Source organism: Anomalospiza imberbis, chromosome 5 (genome assembly GCF_031753505.1).
Source record: "Anomalospiza imberbis isolate Cuckoo-Finch-1a 21T00152 chromosome 5, ASM3175350v1, whole genome shotgun sequence".
Classification (NCBI taxonomy): Eukaryota; Metazoa; Chordata; class Aves; order Passeriformes; family Viduidae; genus Anomalospiza; species Anomalospiza imberbis.
Window position 1 is genome coordinate 50,391,781 of NC_089685.1, and position 23,850 is coordinate 50,415,630.

Sequence of the window (23,850 nt, forward strand, 5' to 3'; positions counted from 1 at the left end):
AATGCTCAAAGGTATGCATTTAGAATTTTATTAGAAAAAAATAAAAGTTTAAAGTGTATACAAGGTTATGAGCTGTATTATTCATATAGTAATATCATTAGATAAATTACGTGGCTTTTATTTTTCTATATAGTTTATACAGTTTTATAAGTGCACAAACTAAATCAAGAGTTAGAATAAACATGAAAAAATGGTTGAAAAAATAAAATTTTTATTTTTAATAGAGAAATTGAAAAAAAGAAAGAAGGTGAACTCTCACCCAAAGTTTGAGACTCATTCAAACCAAGGTTCCATCTAACTCAGTACGTTATTTTCAGCAACACTCTTGTATTATACTTCTCCTGTTATTTATGCACATTACAGTCTTCCAGTTCTCAACTATTTTCATTCAGAAGATGGAGTTTTTCTGTCAAGAAATCCTTAATTATTCTGTTTTTTAATGAATTCCTCTTTATCAAGCTGAGTTCCTGTAATTCCTTGCATCCCCAATGTCTTTGGCTAGGGATTCCACAGGTTTACAAAATGCTGGTTTCTTTTGGAATACTTACATAGTAAGTGTGAAAAGTAGCAACTATTATTTTCTATTATTATTAATAATAACAACAATTTTGTCGTTGTTGTTGTTGATAATGCTGTAATATGCTAGCATTTCATGTTATTAAATAGTCTTATGCTTTACTTTGATCTCCTATCAAGGGCTTTGTTTTTAAATAGAGTATTTTTTAGGTTGCTGTCGTGGTAATTTAGTAATCCCCAAGCCTGTATGATTTGTTTCCATGTAGCATTAAGTGTCACCAGCAGCATGTCTTTGCTCCAAGGAGTTTACAGTCTGAGGCCATGGGTTCACAGGCTGGGTGAGCCAGAGTTTGCCTCCTTTGGAAGGAATAAGACCCTTGGCTCCCAGCTGGAGAGAAGCTTAACTGGAAAATTTCCAGTACCTAAAGAGGGTCTACAAGAAAGATGGAGAGAGACTCTTGACAAGGGCCTGGAATGACAGGACAAGGGAATGGCTTCACACTGACAGAGAGCAGGTTTAAAATGGATATGAGGAAAGAAATTCTGCCCTGTGAGGGTGGTGAGGCTCTGGCACAGGTTGCCCAGAGCAGCTGTGGTTGCCCCATCCCTGGCAGTGTCCAAGGCCAGGTTGGACAAGGCTCTGAGCAAGCTGGGCTAGTGGAAGGTGTAAGGTCCCTTCCAACACTGCCCAGCACAATTAGTGAGTTCAATCAGTTTATAGGAAGATCTGAGAAGCACCCTTATCACTGCAGAGTAGGACTGGAGGTAGGAAAGTGTGTGTGGGGGAGAGAAGAAGTACAGCAAAGTAGAGAAGAGTAATGGATCTTCTTTCAGTATATTTATTAGATTGGCCCAAATTAATTTCAGTTCATTAATTAGAATGGTCCAGATTTTCATGGAAATCCAAGCTGAATCATCACTCCCCACCATATATCATTTGACCCTAAATAACTTTCATAGAGTAACACAGTCCCATAAAACAAATGTTAATATAGGTGAGAGCAAAAATATCATTCCTTTAGAGATTAATATGTTACTGAAATCCATTAATGTTTCCATAGATGGATACATGCAATATTGCCCATTTATGTAGTGGATGCTAAAAAAAATTATTGAATCAGTTCAAGTGCTCTAGAGATGAATCTAGCTGGGCCTTGTGAACTAATGTATAACTTTTTTTTCTTTTTAAAAAGTGTTTTCTTGTTTTTACTATTATCATAGGTCAGATGACAATGATTGTGGGCCAAGTTGGCTGTGGCAAATCTTCACTTCTCCTTGCTATATTGGGAGAGATGCAGACCCTGGAGGGAAAAGTTCACTGGAGCAAGTATGTTTATGTAGCTATTAATTGCTGTATTCATTTAAGGAGGAGGCTGAGATTTGCTGTGAGAAATGTAAACTTCATGCCTCAGAGCTGCATGCTGAGTGATTGCCGTCACCCAGATCCTCTCTGGAATGCATCACCTGCAAACTCAGGGGGGATTTTTCACTGTTTTGTCATGTGCAGAGCAGGGTGCCCTACGAAGGGAAAGAGGCAATTCTGGTGATTAATGTCTAATATACTGGCCTGGCAAATGACCTGGATAGAAAGCATAGGCTATTCCTTTTATCAAATAGGCCTCAGTACTCACTATAATTGAAGGCAGCATTGTCACATTGTTCCTGTATCCACCAGTGAAAGTGTGGAGCTTCTCCAGCCCAGTGGGATCTGTGGGGTGCCAGCCTAAAGGAAAGGATGTATTTCCACTCAGAGCTGCTGCTACTGCTGGCAGAAAAATAAATAAATTACATGTGAGCAATGCTTTTCTCCTTCCCTGGTACTCACCCAAGCCTCACCTATGGAACAGTGTCACTCTTCACAGTAATACACTCAAAAAGCAGCCGGAGCACACCAAACACCTTAAAAGTAAAGGCTGGGCAAAAGCTGTTTCTGAAAGGAGACCTGCCCATGAGGTCAGGCCTTGGATTCAGAACCAGTGAATGAGAAATCTCCACGGAAATGAAGTGGGGCAGCAAGCACTCTTCAAGCCTAGGCAGGGCAGAGACAGTGGAAGTGATGTGCTGGAACCCCAAGACTTCATCTTTGGTTTTAAAGATCAGTTCTGTTTCTTTGAAACTGTCAAGCCAAACTCCTCTCAATTATCTTTTTGCTGAGAAAAGAGGGAATTTTGTCACAGAGACCAATATTTTATTGCCCCATCCCTTGACTTGTAACCTCCTTTGTCATATTTTTCTTACTGCAATGTTGTAAACTGGATGGTTTTGCTTTTCCTGTGATAGCATCCATGGCATTCTTGCTCTCTAGCTATACTTCACTTTCTGGTATTCTAAACATATGATCTCACTCGAGTAGCAGGTACAGTTGAAGCCAAGGCTACATTAAATTTAGTTTAATTATATATGAATTTAGGCTTTGAAGAAACAAGAATATGTGACCTACCACAGTTAATTTCTTTGAGATATGCAGTGAAGGTTTTCATACCACAATCAGGCATTGTTTTTCTCAGTAGTTAAAAAAAAAAAAAAAAAAAAAGGAACAAGTAGAATGTACCTTGAAATGATTCTCACAATTGTTTTGAAAGAAGTATTTGAGAAAGACTCAGATTTTTCCTAGATAAAGATATGGAACTTTGGAAATATTAGAAAAATGCAAAATCTTAGAATCATAATAGGTACAGCTTATCAAATCTTTTGTTGTTATGAATTGTGAAAAAAATTTAGTTTAATATTGTTCAAGAGACAGAATCATGCTGTCAGTTGATTAGCAGTCTGTACATCACCACAACACCAAGAAACTCAGATTTTAGCAAACACCTCAGATTTTTTTCGTTGCACACTATAATTGTCATATAGCTGATGCAAACATGGTTATATTTTGCTGGTAATTTCAGACTGCCTGGCAGACAGATGAATACAGAAGGAGACTTCAGGTATTTAACTAAGTGGCTCCTGTATTTTGCAAAACCATAATGAAGGTCCTATTTACTCTTTTAAGTCCCTTTCCATGTGATTCTCCATGCATGACTAACGCAGCTACTGATCCAGGGATGAAATGCAGGCTAGGTGAATTCCTTTACAAATTCAGCTCTAACAACACAGTAATTGTAAGCATGGGTAAGATTGCAGTCTCAGTTGTATTGTGACAATCCTGCAAGGCATCACTGATTCAAATACCCTGTTGCTGTGGAGGCTGACTTCAGTGAGAGCTGTGTGTCCTGCTGCCGGGGTTGTCACTGCTTTGGCATCTCAGGGAAATAAAGCATGGCCATGTATCTTTCTGTAAAAGATCTTGGCCAGGGCAAGTCTTATGGGCTGGGTCTCAGTTTTTCCCACTTATATGAGACATGGCCCAGAAATGTGACATCCTTAGACATAGAGCTGGGTTTTTGTTTTCCCAGTGAGCAATCAGCTTGAGGGGCTTGTTAGACACTGGTGCATGGGTCTGTCTGGGTGTAGTCATTCAACCATGCCTGTTTCAGGTGAGAGTTATTTATTATTAAGTTATTTCTTAATAATTTGTGGGAATGATGCAGAGACATGTATTCCCCTCATGCACATTGAGCAAAACAATCAGAACCATCTTCTCAGACTGCCAAGCCAAGAGGGGCTAAGTGGAACATTTCACTTGCTACGTGTTTTTTTTCTACATTGAAATGGTTTCTGCACAAACAGCTTGTTGTATACTAAGTGAAAAGCTCAGGAAACACAAGAACTGTTAAATATATCCTCAAAAAATACCCTGTTTTGTCCTCAAGTATCCAGAAGAATGTGACAAATATTAGGAAAAGTCAGTGCTCCCCTCAGAAAGATTGCTAAGTGTAATACTCACCCAAAGATTACAACCACTGGAGCTCACAGAAAGCACTGAAGGGCATAATGAGCACTGGAGGGATAAAAAAATCATCCTCATAAATGCCAGTGGCCAAAACCAGCAGAACTACCAGTTCTGGTTGCAGGGACAGGCCTAAATTCCTTTAAACTCCTGTATGGAATTTGTATAGATGCTTGGTCTTTATCTTGCCTCAATTTCCTGCCTGTATCAGCAGAGGAAATGGTTCATTCTGCGGTTACAGGGCTATCCCAGAGATTTTGTACACCTTTCTTCTCTTCCCTCATTACTTTGTAGGATGAGGGAATCAGGGCCTGCTCAGACATGCTTTAGTCTATTTTAAAACATTGTAAGTTACCACAAAAGTGTCTAAATGTCAACAAGAGATCTTTTTAACTTTTCCTTAAGACCTCGATTTCAATTGATTTCTTCTTTTTTGTTTGTTTGTTTCTTCATCTTATATATTCAAAATCCTATAAAAATTACTGATTAGTTTGGCCCTTCCTACCATTTCAGACTTGAACTTACCACACCCCATTATAGGCAGTGTGCATGTTTTATAGCACAGCTAAAAATCAGTATAAATAGCCACATTTCACTAAAAAAAATGAACTAGAGGAAATAAATGCTAATCCCCTCAGGCAAATAAAATACCCTTTTTAGAAATCTCAGGAGCTTCAATTTCAGCCCACTCCCATGCCCTGCAATCACATCCCTCTCTCAGATTCAGCAGGGTAATAAAGTATAAAACCAAATACTTAATCCCCTTGTTTGTGAAGGCCCCAGCTCACTAAAGGTCTTTTCTGTGTTTATTCATGGGATTATTGGTGAATATGGGTTCTCACAGAAATCTCATTCATAATTTGGGAGAATCAAAGTCTATTTGTCAAGCTAAGCTGAGAATGAAATATCTAAACAAGGAAAAAGGGTTTAAGAAACAGAGCTCCTAAAATTAGTCCATGCCCATTGAGAAACTCTGTTTGGTTATCATGGCAAGCATATTAAATCTGGCACGGAATTGCAAGGAGTCTTGCAAGGCTTGTGCCTAGTTTCTGTTAACTTGTAGTTCAGAGGGTGCTCCCAAACTTACACCTGAAAGCATTTTCTCTTTATCACTGCAGTGCTCTCCTAATAAAAGTTTGGAGGTCTTGAAGAGAGCAAATTTAGGATTTCTTCTTCTTGTTTGCCTTCACCTAATTCCCAACCTCTTTTCAATCTCTTCTTAGATTTCATATTTTGCTTTCTTGTAACTATTTTCCACTGTAGAGAAGACTGGAAGCTTCTGCTGAATGAGAGACCAAGTTTTAGTGAGAGCCTGTCTGTTTTGAGCCTCAATGTGTGGCTCTCTGACACTTCAGAGACTTACTCCCCTCTAATGCAGCACGTTCTCTGGCAATTGGTGTATGAAGAAAATGCAGGCTGTGCATTTTAGGAGGCCTGAATTATCCAAGTCCTCAGAGACCTGATGTGCAGCACAGAAAACAACATGTCTCAGTTCTGGCATTTTGGGAAGATGCTTAATCCATGAGTCTGGCATTTCAAGGACTCTGCAGGCTATTAGAATTTTTATGCCCTTTCTAAACTTGGACATGCTGCATTTTACTGGTATCCCAGCAGTCAAGCAGTTATTTCTGTCTCAGAATTAAAGTGTATTATCTGGACTGTTCATAGGCCTGAGAGAAAAGGATTTGTTGGTTCATGGCTTTCTTTTAAAGTCAGGAAAATAATGTTTTAGCATGAGTTTTCTACCCCCTTCCAATGCTCATTTCTATGTACCTGATATAATCTCTTTTAGGCTTTGCACTTTTCAGTGATGCATCACCATGCCTGGAATGAGCATCATTGCTGGTCCAAAACTGCTTTCCCTGCCATTCCAGGCTCCTGGCACTGTTAAAAAGTCAATTACCAAACAGAGGGAGTTGCAAAATCATTCATGTCACTGCTAATATTTGCATGCTCTTCAGAATGTATTTATTAAGAATATGATCCTTAAGAAGTGGAGGATGACAAGGAAAACCTACATGTTGTAGGGCTATGCACAGCTATATGCAGCCTTAGTGCTACAAAGAGACTCAAAACCTGTTCTGATCCTACAGCAGCTGCAAAACTCATCTTTACTCCAGGGGAAACTTGACATTAGCTGCCAACTTCTGCAGGCCACCGGTAGAACTGTGTGGAGAAGCTAACTTATTGCTTGCCAGGCAATATTTATATTTTAATTCTTAACAGGTTTTATGATACAATTTTCATTTTTAATACATTTTCTAACAACATAATTTGCCTGTTTAGCCACTATGCCTTGTAGATACAAAACTGTCACATTTCAAGAAGTATTATGGTTTTGCTTAGACCTTGTTTGTTTTCCCTTCAAGAACATAAAACCCCAAACTTATGTTGAATTCCTAAAGTATGTAATTAACTCCAGGTTCACTGTGTGTAAAACTAGCACAAAATGTTATTCTTTATATTTCCTGCTTACTAAATGTCATTTACCATAACTTACAGTGTAAATGAAACTGAACCTTCTTTTGAAGCATCCAGAAGGTATTATTTCTTTTCTAGTGTATCATAAAACACTCATTAATTTCCTCAAAATTTCCCCAAACCCTCATCTTTGTGCTCTTAAGCCATCTCCATGTTTCCTTACCATGTTGATAATTGTTTACTGTGGGATTAATTGATAGACTGTGCAAATCCAGTGGATCTCACACTTCTCCAGCCAGTGAACCACTACCTCTGTCTTTTGTCTGAAAGATGCTCAGCTTCCATCTGACCTCAGTGGGAGTTCAGGGTGCTCCTTGCCATGCAAGGCAGAATCTCAAGGTATGAGGCATCATTAGGTGTCTCTTCCCACGTATTTTTGGGTTTCTGCCCAGCACTAGGTTCCCTGTGGTGCCTAACCTGGGATGGGATGGAGCAGGGCACAGAGGAAGCCAGCTCCTCAGGCAGCTCAGTTCCAGCTGAAGCCAAGCAGGGACTCCACCCCTGGCTCCAGGTTTAAAAGAAGGACAAGCTCCACTAAAAGTATGTCATAAATGACAGAGAGGTAGTGGCACACAGAGCTGTGGTTGGGAGCCACACCATGGTTTGTTGCCCCATAATCTTGAGGATGTATTTCATACAAGGGCATATGAACAGCTAAAACTCCTGGAAGTTTTGGGATACTGCTGACAGCTTCTAACCAGCTGTTTCTCCTGCCTTAGCACCCCCTCTCTCAGTAGTAAATCCTACATGCTTACAAATGAAGCTAAGCAAATGTTTTGGTGGAAGCAATACCATCAAAAAAACTGAGAAGGAACCTCAATCTGGCCTTCCAGAACCAGCATGGAGCCTAAAGAAAAGATGGAGAGAGACTCTTTACAAGGGCCTGGAGTGACAGGACGAGGGGAATGGCTTCACACTGACAGAGAGCAGGTTTAGATTGGATATTAGAAAAAAATTCTTTATTGTATGTGTAGTAAGGCCCTGGCACAGAGTCCTCAGAAGCTGTGGCTGCCCCATCCCTGGAAGTGTCCAAGGCCAGCTTGGATGGGGCTCTGAGCAGCCTGGGCTAGTGGAAGGTGTCCCTGCCCATGGAAGGGGTTGGAACAAGATGATCTTTAAGGTCCCTTCCAACCCAGGCCATTCCATGATTCTATAATAAGTGTTCAAATCCATGAGCTGGTACCAGTTCACACCTCCTTCCTCACATCACCCTGGGCATCTCAGAAAAAATTCTGAAATTACATGAACATTTTTGCTGCTGTACCTTGGCAAAACAGACAGAAGTAAAGAACATTCATGCCCCTATTGACAAGTGTCATTAGGTATTTAGACACATTTAAAATATGTCTAATAAATCCACCATGATTTCTTCCCAATCTGTATTAAACTGCCCTCTTTTCCAATATCATTGAGGATCTAATAAACTGAAAGGAAAAAAAGTATTCACTGAGAAAAAAGTATTTTATATGTGTGGTCACATAAAATAATCTCACACTTCAGAAAGCAGCAAGCCAAATGTGCCAATGCCATTTGAGCAGTGCCTTTTCACTCTGTGTTTTCATGTTAGAGAAAATCATGCCAAATAACTAGTCTTGTGAGAATTTAATATTTCTAGTATATTTATACTTCCCCTTTGGATTTGAATTGCAATTACTAGATTGAGGTGGGTACCTGCTTTTTGTAGTAGAATAGAATGCAACCTAGAGCATAGATTTTGCCATCAGGGGAGAGAGTGGGTGCTGTTCTTACAAAAGCGTTGAATTTAAAACTCTTCCCTTCTTTTTGTTTTGCTTATGTGTTTCCTTGTATTTTTCTGAATGCACATTCATGAAATTAACTTTAAAAAACCTGATTAACCTGATTATCAGACATTTCACAGTGTGAGGGCTTTGTTTCTTACTAAAGCTCTGTGTCTGTCTGCAGTAGGAACAGGTACTCCGTGGCTTACGCAGCTCAGAAGCCCTGGCTACTCAATGCCACCGTGGAGGAGAACATCATCTTTGGCAGCCCCTTTAATAAGCAGAGGTAAATATCCACCTTCTTCCAAAAACACCTGGCAGCTCCTTTTAAAGGAGCATTTTACCTGGCATCTTCTAGAGGAAGTTTGTAGATTCTGGAAAGTATCAATCAGTGCATGCTGAACCTGTGGTGGATTTAGCTGACCTGACTTTGTTCACCTCAGAGGAAGATTTCTGGTTTAAGCCAGGATGCTCCTCTAACCAGAGCATGTATCTAAGATGTTTGTGAGAAATCCCAAAGTGGCAGTGGCTCTCCATGGAATACAGCTGAAGCCATATGTGTCATTTCCAAGGTGAGATGAATCCCATCTCTGCAGACTACTTATGTAATTTTATTTAGTTCAATGGAGCCCAAGGTTGCCAAAGGACTCTGGAAACAGGGATTCTAGGCATGTTTCCACTGAGTTTATGTGCTAATCCTGCTGTGATCAAATTACTGGAGCAGCCACTTTCCAAAATCAGCATTTATGAAAGTGGGGTGCCTCCAGGAAATGGCCATAATTCTTCCTATAGAAATACAAGAGAAGGAAGTGTGAAAGCTGAGGTGCACAGCTTCTATTGTGCCTATCCTGCACCTGCTTCTTCCAGCCTTCTAAAAGGTCATTAACAAATGTGGAAAAAGTGACTGGACTTAAGGAAAACTAATTGCCGATGTTTTCAAAGATAACACACTCTCTGTTTCAGTTACTGACAATACACTCTGTTCCTCTCTGTCTGTGCTAAAATGTATGACTCCATTCTGACTTGATAAAACCTAATCATGACTCAAAATCCAGAAAAGCACCAAAATTTCAGGGACCAGATTCTTCAGCCACTGCATCCATCAGCTTGTTTCACTACCTTCAAAGGGGCAAGACTGAATTTCATCACTCATATAGTCTGATCCCAGCTGCTCATCAGCAGATCACCTGCTACAGACCCAGAAATCTCACCAAAAAAAATTCAAAATTTTGCAAGTGGTTTGCTGGTTCTGGTAAGACCAGAAGCACTGTAAGGATCCTTTGTCCTGTAACATCACTCCAAAGAAAATGAAGAGGTACTTAAAGGGGGAAGAATAAAAACTCAATGGAAAATGTCTTCAAACACTCTGCAGTTCAGCAAAACAACTCCATGATAGGGAGGAATGTACTCAGTAATTTACATAATTAAAAAGCAGTCTTTTGCCAATAAAGGCTTCTAATAAAGATGTATTTTTTTTACAATGCTTCATTTACAATGCTCTAGGATTATTTCTCAATAATTATTTTGCCCTACTTATTTTTACAATTATCCAGCCATGACAGAGCAATAAAAACTTTGTGGTGATGTCTACCTGGAGGTTTTTTTGTTAGCAGAGTGAGTGGCTGGATAAACAATTGCAATGACCACGTTGTTTTTCCAGGTACAAGGCTGTTACAGATGCCTGCTCTCTGCAGCCTGATATTGACTTACTGCCATTTGGTGACCAGACAGAAATTGGAGAAAGGGTAAATAATGTGAATACTTTAATCTCTGCTTGGCCTTTGTATTAAGAAGATACTTCCTGATGTCACTCAGACAGTTCTAGTCTGTATTGGGCTGCCAGACTGGTAAATAATTGTAATTCACCAAGGGTTACTTCCAAAAAATGTTGAAATCTCTTCTGTTTCTTCAGCTATTTCTCAAATGGGATTTCTTGACCAAAGTCTCTCATATTTTGATTGCAAAATTTGATGCTGGTATTGGTTACATTTTCATCTAAAAAGCCTCCTGTGCTCAGAGCAGCTCTTCATAATTTACACTTACCCATGAGTAATTACTTTTCTTCTGATGTTATATGAGGACTATGCTTGTTTATCAATAGAATTAGCAATTTAATGAAGTTTTTTATTTACCATAAACTCTGTAATTGTAAAAAATCACATTTCCAAAGTCCTGTCATAATGTTTATTCGAAGATGACTATTTCTGATCCATTTGAATCATTAGGGGATTAATTTAAGTGGAGGCCAACGACAGAGAATCTGTGTAGCTCGAGCACTCTACCAGAACACCAACATTGTCTTCTTGGTAAGATTTTTTCTTTTTCACATGGAGCATGCAAAGTCAGTAGTAATACTGTAATTCCATATATTTAGTTTATATTTAGAAGACCTGTGGGGACTTGTATTCAACTCTAAAAACAAATTATAGAGAGGCAGCATCAAAACATCCTGGGAGACTGATGAAGGTGAGAATTCCTGCACAGATTTACACTGGAAGAGTGGAACAGATTGTCTTAACTCCTCCTTGCTCTCATTGGTGGCCTACTATCAGCACAGTCCCACAGAAATCAGCAGGATTTCTGATAAGGAGCCATAATGAACAGTCTGAGGGCTCAGCACTCTCCTGCAGAGTGCTGTGGAGTTGGACAGCCTTTCCCTTCTCTGATATTACTTTCAAGGCATTTTAGGAATTTTGGAAGGTTCATGAAAGGGCTGTTTGAGCCTCTTCAAAATTAAGGTGAGACTTCTTGAAGAAAAAATGTTTACATAGATATCCTTATCTGAATGTTGCCTTATTTCCAGGCACACTCATTCACAGTAAAGACCAAGCACGTCTGTAGTTTAGTTTGGAGGAAATGAGAAGAGTTGTTAACTCTGCTTTAATTTTCCAGTGCCAGTTTCACACCAAAATTGGGCCCAAGTTTGGCTTTGGATCCTGGCACTTTCAAATTTGGATGGGAAATTTCAGTTCTGGTGTTCCTGCACTCTGTCAGTGAGGCACCAGCACTACACACAGCCAGACACAATAAATGAAACTGAGTCCATTGCTGTGAACTGAAGAGCAGTGGATTCCAGCTCACTGGAGTGCAGCCCTCTGACTGGGTCCTAGTCACTAGAGAGAGATGAAACATCAGTAAAGACAGGTGCTTCCTATTTAAAAAATACTATTTGAGGAAAAAAAAACCCTCACTTTTGTATCCTGTTATAATATTTTTCAATTTTATGTGGTTGCAGGATGACCCATTCTCTGCACTGGACATTCACTTAAGCGATCACTTAATGCAGGAAGGGATTTTGAAGTTTCTGCAAGAAGACAAGAGGACTCTTGTCCTGGTGACACATAAATTACAATATCTGCCACATGCTGACTGGGTAAGAGAAGAGGTACCAGGGGAAAATTTGAATGTACATCTGAAGTTAACACCATAACATTTAATGGGATTATTGCTTTTCTCTGCAATAGAGTCCCTCCTTAATTCCATATACCATGTAGCTAACTGCCACTTTAACTAACACAGATTTTATAGTGGAATAGCTATTTTATTTTTACATTATTTAAGTAGAGGGTTTTTTGTTCATTAAAAGGCCTGAAGAATTTTGATTTAATTGCAACTGTCTGTCCTTTCTTTTCAATGCCTTTTACATGTGCAGGAAAGCATGACTTAAACAAGTTTCAGTTTATGAGCTGTGCCAGCAAACTTAAGAAGTTACTAATAAAATATTGAATAAAATGACGACAGAAATTTGCATAATGGTAGTATCAGTAATGGTGAGACATATATTGTAGGATCCACATCAGTGATTATGGTGTCTGTGTTGTTGAGTGCTGGGTGCTTTCTCCCCTAGATCATAGCAATGAAGGATGGAATGGTGCTTAGAGAAGGGACACTAAAGGATATCCAAAACAAGGATGTTGAGCTATATGAACACTGGAAAACTCTGATGAATCGCCAAGATCAAGAGTTGGAAAAGGTAAATGGGAGCATTTAGGCAAGGATGACTTTTCTGCAAAGAAATATTTGTCATTCAATTTCAAAAAAACCCAAACCATGTCTGAAGCAAGTTTTCAACTTGACTTTAGGGCAAAACCACCTGTAAGGAGTTTTAGGGGCTGGAATAGATTGTCCAGGAAGTGTGTGGTATATCCATCATGGATGGTTTGTAAAAACTTCTTAGCCAAGAAACCCTTGGAAATGCGGTGCACAACTGATCCTTTGGTGGGGCAAGGGTTGGACCCAGAAACTTCCTATGATATCTCTTATCCTTTTATTCTGTTATTGCCATGAACATTTAGGATTCTCTGAAGACTATTTTTGAAGTTTTTACCATTCCAGAAGAGAGGGAATGAAAGAATGGCAGAGAGGCAAGGAAGTGGGCAAAGCTGAATTCTCTGAAATTTAAATTGAAAAATACTGTGTTTTTCCATTCTATGAGTTAAATGATCCATATAAAGTCCCTTTGAGATTACTGCAAATACTACTACAATTGGTGAACAGCTAAGCTCTCAAATTAATAAATATTCTCTCAAATGAATAAAACCTATTATTAATTATTAATAATAATAATGAGAACCTAATTATTTTAGGATATGGAAGCTGACCAGACAACTCTTGAGAGAAAAACCCTTAGAAGGGCCATGTACCCCAGAGAATCCAAGTCACAACTGGAAGATGAAGATGAAGGTTTGTTTTACAATTTCACTTTATTTAATACCATTTTTCATTGCCTTTCCACTTTTATAGCTGTCAGTTCTTAGCAGCAAAGTGTGATTCTGTTGATGACACTTGGTAATAATAGTGGAAAGCCCAACATTTTGACCTATTTACAATAGGACTTGTTTAAGGGATTCTCCATATATTTCCCTAAACATCATGCACAGATAAGGGTGTATCAAAACAAGTTAATGTCTTTGCTAACTCACAGTGCCTGGAGTTACTGAGGATAAGATGGAAGTAAAAATTGTAAAGAAAAAAAATGAGGTAGCTGTCAAGAGCATGTCAACATTTCCCTTCCTTAAGTGCAGACTGCAGGGCTATGAGATATATATTCTTATTAGCTGGGATAAAAAAAATTAAATTTCATGGTTATACACCTCTGAAATATATTTTTCCATAGCAGAAGTTTTTCACCATTTGTGTTTCAACAAAATGTGATCAATTATCATTTTAGTACTCTTGATTGAGGGGAAAATTGAACTTTTTCATGCAAACAGATGATGAAGAGTCTGGATGGTAAGCTTTGGAGGGTTTTCTAAAATCTTCCAAATTGCTCTGCTGACTGTATAATAAAAGCTGATGAACAGGTTGGGAAAGGCCTGGTCTCTGCTCTAAATAATAAGTAGTGAAGACTTGGTTTATAAAAACTTTTCCTTAACAAAACTGTGACAAGTCAAAGACTTGTCACAAGACAAGTCAAACTATAGAATTGCTTAAAAAGCACAGGGAAAGTCTTATGAGAATATGTCTGAAGTGTTTGCTGTTCTTAAATGACAAATTGAATTTTGACTTTAAAATTTAAATTCAAAGCAGAAGAAAAAAAAAAGCCCAACAAATATGGTAAAACAAGGTATAGTTATTATTGAATCCATGCTAACTTGATCAAATATCTGAGTCACAGAGGAGGAAGAGGAAGAAGATGAAGATGATAACATGTCAACTGTCTTGAGGCTCAGGACAAAGATGCCATGGAAAACCTGTTGGAGATATCTAACCTCTGGAGGATTTTTCTTGCTCTTTCTGATGATTTTCTCCAAGCTGTTGAAACACTCAGTTATTGTGGCCATAGATTACTGGCTTGCTACATGGACATCCATGGACAATGCAAATGAAGCCAGGAATGCTGATGAGGATAAGAGCACAGAGAAGGTGAGCAGATATTGGAGACTGACAGGGAAAAAAATTAAAGAAAACATGTTCTAAAGTAATTTTTTGCTGTTCATCTAGAAGCCAGCTGGATTGAAATGCCAGGTAGATTATTATACAGGATGAACGGATTCTTAATGTTAAAATAAGACAATTCAAATTTTATCAATATTTTTGACCATTCAGAACTGAAACAGAAGAATATTTGAGGGTAGAAAAGTAATTGACCTTTCAAAGTAAGGAGCCTTACACTAAACTTTTCCATCTGGATTTTACAACTGGTCTTCTAAGTCAATGACCCCACTTTCCTAAGTACTGGCTGTCAAGTAGTGTCCTGCCAGAAAAAAAAAAATAATGGAAGTTTTCAATTGTTCTGCTTAAGTAAAATCTGCTTATAGCTGTACATTTGAGTCATGTACAATATCTCATGGAATCCACTTACTAGACATTCAGAAGGCTTAAATGTGCTATAACCCTGGCAGATCAATTTAGGACTTGCTCTGTGAATTTGATAATGCTTGAACTTACTAAAGCGGAACTTTCCAATATCTCTCAAATGCCTTATTTCTTGAGAAATTCTACTCGGTTTCCCTAAGTTTCTTGGTTAACGATCCTTTCTTTTTGTCCACATAATCAGTCTTCACAGTTCTAAGAGCTACCATTTCAAGGTCTTGAGGGGTAGAAGAGAGTGAGGGATCTTAGACCTGCCAGAACTTCTAATTATGTGGATTTAATGAATTGCAGTTCCATAATTGCAGTTCCATCATATTTCCTTTATTTCCCAAAGGTGGTATATAATTATGTAATACAAGAGATATTCTATATTAGCTGATGGGCACCAGGTACCTTGGAAACTTCCTAGCAGAAAAGAAAAATGGATGTTTATTTCTAGGATTGATGTATTTGTCATTCCGTTAGACTTATCATGTAGCTGTCTTCAGCATCCTCTCCGGAGCTGGGATTGTCCTTTGCCTCATCACATCCCTGACTGTGGAGTGGATGGGCCTCACAGCAGCCAAGAACCTGCACCACAATCTCCTCAACAAGATCATCCTTGGACCAATCAGGTAGAGCAAAAATTATGTCCCTGAAAAGCTAAATGGTCAAAACCTGTCCTCTTTGTAGCTGCAAGGGTACTCCCAGGAAAAGCTCTTAAATTTGACCTGTTTCCTTCAAGGTCTCAAAAAGGGAAAATAATTAGTGAGATAACCATGGGGGGAAAACATTCCATGAGAGAACATGTGAAATTTTGCCCTGGTTTTTATCTGTTTGAAATGTTTCAGAAAGCTGGCACCCCTTCAGGGCTGGGGGTTCAAGGACAGCTCTGAGGGCAGTTCAGGCTCCAGAGTACCCAGTTCCAGCTCTGAGCAATGGCCATGGTGTCAAACCATGTGGGCATCAAGGCTTCTTCTGTGCACAATACTCAGGGTCTCACAGGCAGCAGAATGGCCAAAGGATGCCTGAATAACAAATAAATTTATCCCAGTGCTTCCATGAAACATCTGGGGTTGGTGCCCATTAGAAGGAGGCTGAGCAGCATCCAGGAACAGGCCGTGATCTTTGGAAGGGATCTTAAATCCTGATGGAGCAAGAAGGAAAAATCAGGACACAAGACAGCAGGTTTTTGGAAGAGGAAAGAATTTTTTTTCCAGGGGAAAGTGCCAAAAGAAGCATTTAGACAGTCAGGATGCAGATAAGATGATCTGGTATGTTATTCATATTTATTGCTTGGTTTTAGACAATGGCTATACACAGCTCTGTGTTCTGTCTGACTGGACTTTAAATCCAAAACTGGAATTCCTTTACAGGTTACTTATTGGTTTTAATTTGTCCAACAGGTTCTTCGACATGACTCCGCTGGGGCTAATTCTGAATCGCTTCTCTGCTGATACAAATATCATTGATCAGGTAGATGTATCAATATATTCTGGTTTATTATCCTGACTCTGCAAATTTTCATGTAGATCTGAATAAGATTATGTAATAAAAAATTCAGTAGAGAAAGGCATAGCAAAACCAGGCTCTGGGAATGATAACAGGGACACTCAAATTATAAAGTGCACACATTTGTAATAATGAGGGCAGGTAACCTTTAAAATAAACATAGTGGGAGGTGGGGGCTCTTAATTTCTTCAAATGCAGACTGGTTGGTTCTGTTGCGAGATCTGGATGAAGAAAACATCATATTTTGGGCTTGAAACAGGAAACACAGTAGAATATAACAACTTTGAATATATGGGAGTAGATATGACAAATAAATGTTCCACCGTGGCTGGCAGAACATGTGGATTTAGAGCATTCAGGGAGAGAAAGGGCTTTCACTATGGCTGTGCATTAAAATTTTTGGATGAACAATAATCCTGAATGTAAGGTTGATGGGAACATGGAATAAAAATTATGAGACTCTGAGACAGAGCATTCTACTTCTCTAAATATCAGGCAGATCAAGAACATTTTTCTCTTCCTTACCTGATATATAAAACCGGTGGAAATGGCTTCTATTTCCCCATGATCTTTGAAACTCTGACCTTTAGAAAACAAAAACCTACTGACTCATTTTTTAACCCCTGTACATTTGGCTATGAGACCCACAGAAACAGAAAGACTCCTGATATTAGGAGACTTTCAATGAGTACATAGTGGTATTATGTCACTTTTCTTGTAGGAAAAGATGTATAGTGGCGCTACCAGGGATTTTTTCCTCATGGATGTTTTTCATTTCCCTCTAGCACATCCCTCCCACCCTGGAGTCTCTGACCAGATCCACCTTGCTGTGCCTGTCAGCCATTGGGATGATCTCCTATGCCACTCCATGGTTCCTTGTGGCCCTTGTGCCCCTGGGCATAGCATTTTATTTCATCCAGAAATACTTCAGGGTTGCTTCCAAGTACGTATTAAAGAACCACCCTGAAAGTTTCCTCCATGAATATTGTACATAAGAACTGGTGGTGGAATGTGAGGCTGTAGGAGCTAAAATAGAGGGAAATGGCCATGGCATCCTGCTTTTGAACCTCAGCCATGAGCTTGAGACAGGCACTGGGGAATATTTCCAACTGACCTGGCTATAAATGGGGAAATAACACCAACTGAATTGATTTTTTTGGCTCTAGAATGAGATGAACATGAAGTTTGTTAATCAGCTGAGCTTACAACTGGTCAAAACTCCTCTGACATTTGAGGGTTCATAGAGACTAGAAAATAACTCCTTTGATTAACAGCTTTTCCTTCATACTGGGGAAAAAGCTCCACAGGAAGTAATTGCCACTATAGAGTGTTCCATATTCAGGATGGTTTGGCTGGGTGTAAAGAGTAGAGTTTTTTCAGCAAAAAGAGAGTCATTCTTCTGGTGCTAAATTTATCCTATAATTTCAGAAAACATCTTCAGCAAACCATTTGAAGTTTTTTCTTAAATTAAATCCCTTAGTCTTTTGTTATCAGCCAGAATCTTCCAAGAAGATTTATTTAGAAGAAAACTCTGTAATCAGTATTCACAAACCAGAAATGTTTAAATCTGAAATAAGTTGCTTAACTTGTCTGAGATTTTTCAGAAACCTTGTTCTTGCCCCACCAAACCTCCAAACTGAAGCTGTGTGTGGCAGTACACCAGATCTCAAGGTGGCTGACAAATCAGGAGACCTGGTTTTCACTCTCAAATTATTCTGTTAAATTAAACTCTTTTAAATCACTTGAGATGTGACTTGTATTCTTTTGAGGGACAATAGAAATTAAAAAATCCAATTTATTTCCCTAAAAATTAGTCTTGGGAAATGTAGGATGAAGAATAACTTCAGCCAGTATTTGTAACTCACTTGCATGCAGTCCTTTGCAGGGATATAAGCCTCACTAATTTTTAGAAATGCAAATATTTACAGTATTTCTTGCAGCACTTTGACTCTTTGTTGTATTTTCCATTACATCTTTCAAAAACTTCTGTGTATTTTCCATCGTAAATTTGAAAGATACTTATCATCAAAACATCAGCAACAAATTCAGTTCTGCCCACTGCAACATTCAGCAAGATCAAGCAGTTGCTTCTCCTAACCTATCTAATACAGTGTACAAAATTAGTAGGATTTTGATAACAAGTTTTAATCTCTAATGATCTGGACTTTCTTCTGTTTGTACAACTGGCTGCTATGCCAATGGCAGAGTGTTACAGAAAGATGTAAATTTTTTTCTGTGGTTTGGAAAATGTTCCTCTTTTAAAAGACTGGAACTTTTTGGACTGAAATATTGTTGCTCCATGCAGGTCTCAGAAGTGCCATTGCTGAGTAATTAGGGAAATTTATCACTCATATTATTTCTCTCTCAGTGCTGTCTCTTCTACAACCAATGTTAACAGCACAAAGAGAAGATCTGCTATCATCTGAAATATTTTACTTTCAGCATGTTGTGGTATTTCCAGATATCAAAAATGAGGCCAGGTTTATGTGGAAATACAGCTTTTTTGTTAGGCCAGCTGTTGTCATAAAATATATAAACTTCCCAATACACAGAGCCTATTATATACCTGACCTAAGAGTCACAAATAACATGCTGTAAAGTTTAAAATCAATGGTTTTAAATGTAATTTAATTTTATTAATATATCAGAATCTGTGAGAATAAAAGGTAATGAGGATGTGTCTAAAATGGATAGCAGGTTTTTATCCAGGAGAGACATGAGAATGTCATTATCCCTGGGGGGCAAATAGAAGCTTAAAGTGACCAAAAGTAGATGGAGAGGGCAGCAGGGATATGATTCAAAGGCTTCTGTGGCAAAAAAGGAATGTTGTATTCCCATGCCAGTGTCTTTCTGTACTATAGAAATATTATTTTTTGTGATCCTGAAAAGAATAGTGCAATATATAAAATGTCTGTTCTTGTCAGCTGTGTAGCAAAATTTCTACAGGCAGAAATGTTTATATTGTAATGGGCATCTGTTGTTTTTTGTACTCCCAGGGACCTCCAGGAACTTGATGACAGCACCCAGCTCCCTCTGCTGTGTCACTTCTCTGAGACAGCTGAAGGCCTTACCACCATCAGAGCATTTGGGTAAAATTTGTAAAACAAATTATTAGAGGGAGGCTTGGGGGTCAGGCCAGCCTGTTCAGCTTCCTTGGAGCATGTCTGAGAGCAAATTGTTCAATGGGAAGAACTTTATTAAGCTATTTGGAAAAAAGAGAATGGATGTTTTTTCCTGTTGCTTTGCCATGCCTCTTAAATATTTTGCATATTTTCAGTAACACATATATTGGTGTTCCACTGAATTAAAGATGATTACTTTTTTTACATTTTAAATATCATTTACATGATATTTAATCTTTTAATGAGTCTATTTTAACCATGCCTTTAATGTGGACAGCAGGGAGCTCTGTTTTGCCAAGCAGGCAGAGGCACTGCCCCTTCAAACCCCCTGCAATATCCAAGTGTCCCTGAATCAGTTCTGTGTTTAACCCACTATTTAAGCAAGGAGACATCACTATGGCACTCTCCAATTCAAAGGCAGTGTGCAACTTGAGAGACTTTCCAAGAAAACTGCAGCAGAACAGAACTTGATTTTAATATTGTAAAGCCTCCCTTTGTTAATCAAAACTGAAAAATCAATTCTGTAGCATCCAGAGGATTTTGCCAGCTTTCCATGCATATATTTTCTCTCTACTACATGAAATATAAGCCAAACTCTCCTATGTTCACTCCATTATGGTTATGACTCTGACAAAGTGCCAGCTTGAGGTTTTTTCCCCAGTAACTGCGCCTTGCACCCATTCTGCACTATGCAGAATTCCAAACCAGAGCAGATCCCCCTGCAATGACATTTCCACACCTATTTGATCAGCTTAAGGTTGTTTCCTCATGTCAAGCTAAGCTTTAGGACCTCAGCTATTAGCACAAAGTGTTGAAGTAAGGCCTGTGGAAGAACAAGCAAAATCACTGTTGTGTTGAACAGCTGTGAGCCAGTGGTCAACAGGAAATGCTTTAACTAGCTTTATCAACAGAATGATGTATTGAAACAGGAAGTCATCATTAGGGCCTGATGCTGATGAATGCTGAGTACTTCTCAAGAGGTTCAGAGTGGCCTTTCATCACCTGAGGAAGGTTATGAGCCTGAGGTTATCTCCTGAGGAAGATAAAGGAGCTTAGCACTTTCTGGGTGGTTCAAATTTTTTTTGCCTCAAAAAAAGGCAATGTGGTCTTGAATGGCAGAGAGCAAAAGACAACCTGAGGGCACCACAACAACTGAGTTTTCCAGGATTTCTGGTGCTAATCGAAGCCATTTCATTTCCCTGCCTGTGCTCCACTGCCCACCAAACCTGAAGTCTCCTGCATTTATGTCTGCAAGGTTGTATTTACTGCTGGTCCTGTTAGTCATTCTCTGCAATTTGGGTTCAGTATGTTCCAGGATAAAACTGAGCAGCTCCTCACATAACTTACCGCAAAGCAGTACAGTTGGATCACACAGCAATCTCAGTGACCTTTGCTGTTCATCATCTGACAGCATAAAAGTCTGAAAATGCCCAGAAGATGAGCTGAACGTGGATGAAAACACACATTGAGCGTGTCAGATTTTCCATTAGGAGAGCAGGAGTTTTGCTGCCAGGAAAGCAGATGAGCAGAGTAGTCAGTGCATCCTTGTTCCTCCCCACATCATTACTATTACCAGTTGTTCTGGGAAGGTTGCTTGTCATGTTTACAAGCTGTGCAGAGGGAAATAAAATATCAGTGGGAAATAGGAGGAAAAAAGGGGAAGTTTCTGGAAGAACAGGCATTAGAGGTGCTTCACAGCAGGGCCCTGAGACTTTGAAATGAAAGGTAAAACAGACACTGAGCTGCTGACTGAAGTTCAGCTGGTTTAATCAAGTGAGGGTATTCACCAGACAATAGAATATGGTTTCCAGCAAAATGATTTCCATCTGACTGTGCAAGACACCATGAATTTAATACACTTGCACCAATAGAGATTTCCCCCTCCCCTCCCAAATGTACCTTGGCTCTTCAGCACTCTGGCATCCTTGCACTGGTTTTTAAATGTGATGGGCATTGTGTGGGGGAGAGAGGAAGAAGTGTCAGTGGAGGTAATACCACTCATTTTTCTAATTTAGAGGTGATCTACAGCTCTCCCTGATTGTAGTTTCCCACTTGTTTAGGCAAAGTGTGACTGGCTGAGAAAACAGCTGAGCTGAGTAGCTGAAAGGTTTGATTTACAGATCACTCTACATCCATATTAGTTGAAACTTTAGGGATGTCACCCTTGTTGAAGAGCCCTGCAGCTGGCCAGGTAAATTCTGAATTCAGATTTAAGCTGACAGGTGAGCCCTCTGCCCTTGCTAGTGGCCTGTGAGGAGTTGCTGAGGGACCACAGCAGCACTCAGCTGTGGGAGGAGTGGACTACTATCCACAGATATAAAACATGGATCAGCTCTGGGAAACAAAACCTGTCCCAGCATCCTGGCATTGCAATCTTTTTGAGGGGACAGTCTCTGGTCTAAACTCTAGTACAACAAAATTGCTTGTCAAACAAATCCCGACTCCACGTGTCGTTCTGGCTATGGGCAGCTGTGGCAGCAGATGTGTGTTCTAAGGGAAGAGCTTTTAACCCAAACTTCAGCAAAAGCAAAAGAGCAAAAAGTTTTGAGCTGGGGGAAGGGAAGGCAGAGCAGAGTTAATGCTTCATCCTTTTGTGTGTGAGTGCGTAATGTGTTGTAATTTAACAACTTTGGTCTCGGCAGGCACGAAGCCAGATTTAAACAACGTATGCTGGAGCTGACGGACACGAACAACATTGCCTACTTATTTCTGTCAGCTGCCAACAGATGGCTGGAGGTCAGGACGGTACGTTCAGTTTTGTCCCAGCCATGGTTTTGAAACCTTGGAAGCAAACAGAGACTTTGCCTGATGCAGAGAAGATAATAACGAGTATTAATCTCGCGAGGAGATTATACACACAGTTCCTTAAAATAGATCAGGATTGTTATGTTAAACCCAGAGGGTTTTTTCAGCTTTCTTGGCCAGGAGTAAGAAAATACAAGTCTGCCTCATCTTCTGCTGCTGTGCTGTCTAGCGTCTGAAGGGAGTGCAAGAACAAACATTTACATAACTTCAAACAAGACTTTCTCTACTACTGTGTAGCATCCACAGACCTGCTACAGCAGGAACTGCTTTCAAGGCAGAAAGGGATTTTCCAGTGGCTTTGTGAACTGTGCCATCCTTCTGCCAGGGCTGTTTTAGGCACACTGATCTCCCAGGTCTTGAAGTATTCCTCCAGCATCAGGGTTAATCCAACAGCTGTAAGCTAAACCCTTGCTGGTCCATATTGTTTGTGGGGTTTTTTGTTTGATATTATAAAAGATAGCAGAACTAGACTCCAGAAAGAAAATGACAGCAGGGCACAATGCAGACAGTGACATAGGTTCCTGGGGTTTGTGAGGGCTCTCTATGAGGGACTTTCCTGATCTGTGAGGCAAGAAGAGGCAAGCAAAGTACCTGTGATTCCCTTATTCATTTGAAACAGAAAGAGCAGTAAATAAACAGAGCAGTGGCCTGATTCTGCTGGACATAAATAGCAACAGGCATGATTAACCCTCACATCAAAGGCTGTATACTCACCTTTTCTTGCTGGAGCAGCAAAGTTATTCTCCATTTTTTTTGATGGCATAAAAAATGTGTGTCCCTTATGCTTTCCCTTGTGCCAGCTTCTTACAGCATCCAAGATCAGCTGAAATTGCTTCCAAATATAAGACATAAATAACAGAGCAACAGCCAATCCTGGAATAAGCCTGTTAATGTCTCACAGTTTTAGACTTGCTTACATGCAGAATGAATTTGGTCCAAGAATACACCTCGCCTCATCAGAGCATTAGAAATAATGTGGCCTTGCCAAGGAATAGTTCATCGAGCTCTGTCTAATGGCACACTGGTACTAAGACCACCAAAAAGTTTGTGGGATTTAATAGTAGCTGTTAAGTCCTGTCCTGGCAGATGATGGAGACTCAAGACCATTATGCTCCATAGGTGTGAGTCACAGAATCCCAGAATCCCAGAATGATTTGCATTGGGAGGGACCTTAAAGCCCATCCAGTTCCGACCTCTGCCATGGGCAGGGACACCTTCCACTAACCCAGGTTTCTCAGATTCCCATCCAGCCTGGCCTTCCAGGGATGAGGCAGGCACAGCTTCTCTGGTCAACCTGTGCCAGGGCCTCACCACCCTCACAGGGAAGGACTTCTTCCTCATAGCCAATCTAACTCCCCCCTCTGTCAGTTTGAATCCATCCCCCCCAAAATTTGAGTCTGTATTCTGCTCATCAACACATTTTTTAGACAGATAAACTAGGCAGCCCTCATTTCAAATCTCAGAAGGAAAGATTCCTGACACAGTATTATGAGACAAGAGGAGAAAAATGAATGGAAAATGTGATCCAAAGTAAATGTAATGCCGGCAG

The 23,850-nt window shown here is 39.6% G+C and overlaps 1 protein-coding gene across 22 annotated transcripts in view; it reads left to right on the top strand.

Moving 5' to 3' along the window:
* ABCC9 (ATP binding cassette subfamily C member 9) overlaps nucleotides 1-23,850 on the top strand; it is a 69,646-nt gene that overhangs the window by 33,669 nt on the left and 12,127 nt on the right. For 14 of the 22 annotated variants that reach the window (XM_068190650.1, XM_068190652.1, XM_068190656.1 and 11 more), the window contains 15 exons: nucleotides 1,738-1,843; nucleotides 3,408-3,446; nucleotides 6,851-6,889; nucleotides 8,753-8,854; nucleotides 10,229-10,313; nucleotides 10,794-10,874; nucleotides 11,804-11,941; nucleotides 12,416-12,541; nucleotides 13,155-13,251; nucleotides 14,186-14,433; nucleotides 15,349-15,497; nucleotides 16,269-16,338; nucleotides 17,160-17,317; nucleotides 19,371-19,463; nucleotides 22,139-22,241. In XM_068190650.1, coding sequence (XP_068046751.1) covers nucleotides 1,738-1,843; nucleotides 3,408-3,446; nucleotides 6,851-6,889; nucleotides 8,753-8,854; nucleotides 10,229-10,313; nucleotides 10,794-10,874; nucleotides 11,804-11,941; nucleotides 12,416-12,541; nucleotides 13,155-13,251; nucleotides 14,186-14,433; nucleotides 15,349-15,497; nucleotides 16,269-16,338; nucleotides 17,160-17,317; nucleotides 19,371-19,463; nucleotides 22,139-22,241 — 1,634 coding nt within the window. The remainder of the gene's footprint in view (nucleotides 1-1,737; nucleotides 1,844-3,407; nucleotides 3,447-6,850; nucleotides 6,890-8,752; nucleotides 8,855-10,228; nucleotides 10,314-10,793; nucleotides 10,875-11,803; nucleotides 11,942-12,415; nucleotides 12,542-13,154; nucleotides 13,252-14,185; nucleotides 14,434-15,348; nucleotides 15,498-16,268; nucleotides 16,339-17,159; nucleotides 17,318-19,370; nucleotides 19,464-22,138; nucleotides 22,242-23,850) is intronic. The other 8 variants (XM_068190643.1, XM_068190641.1, XM_068190647.1 and 5 more) reach the window with 6 other exon arrangements.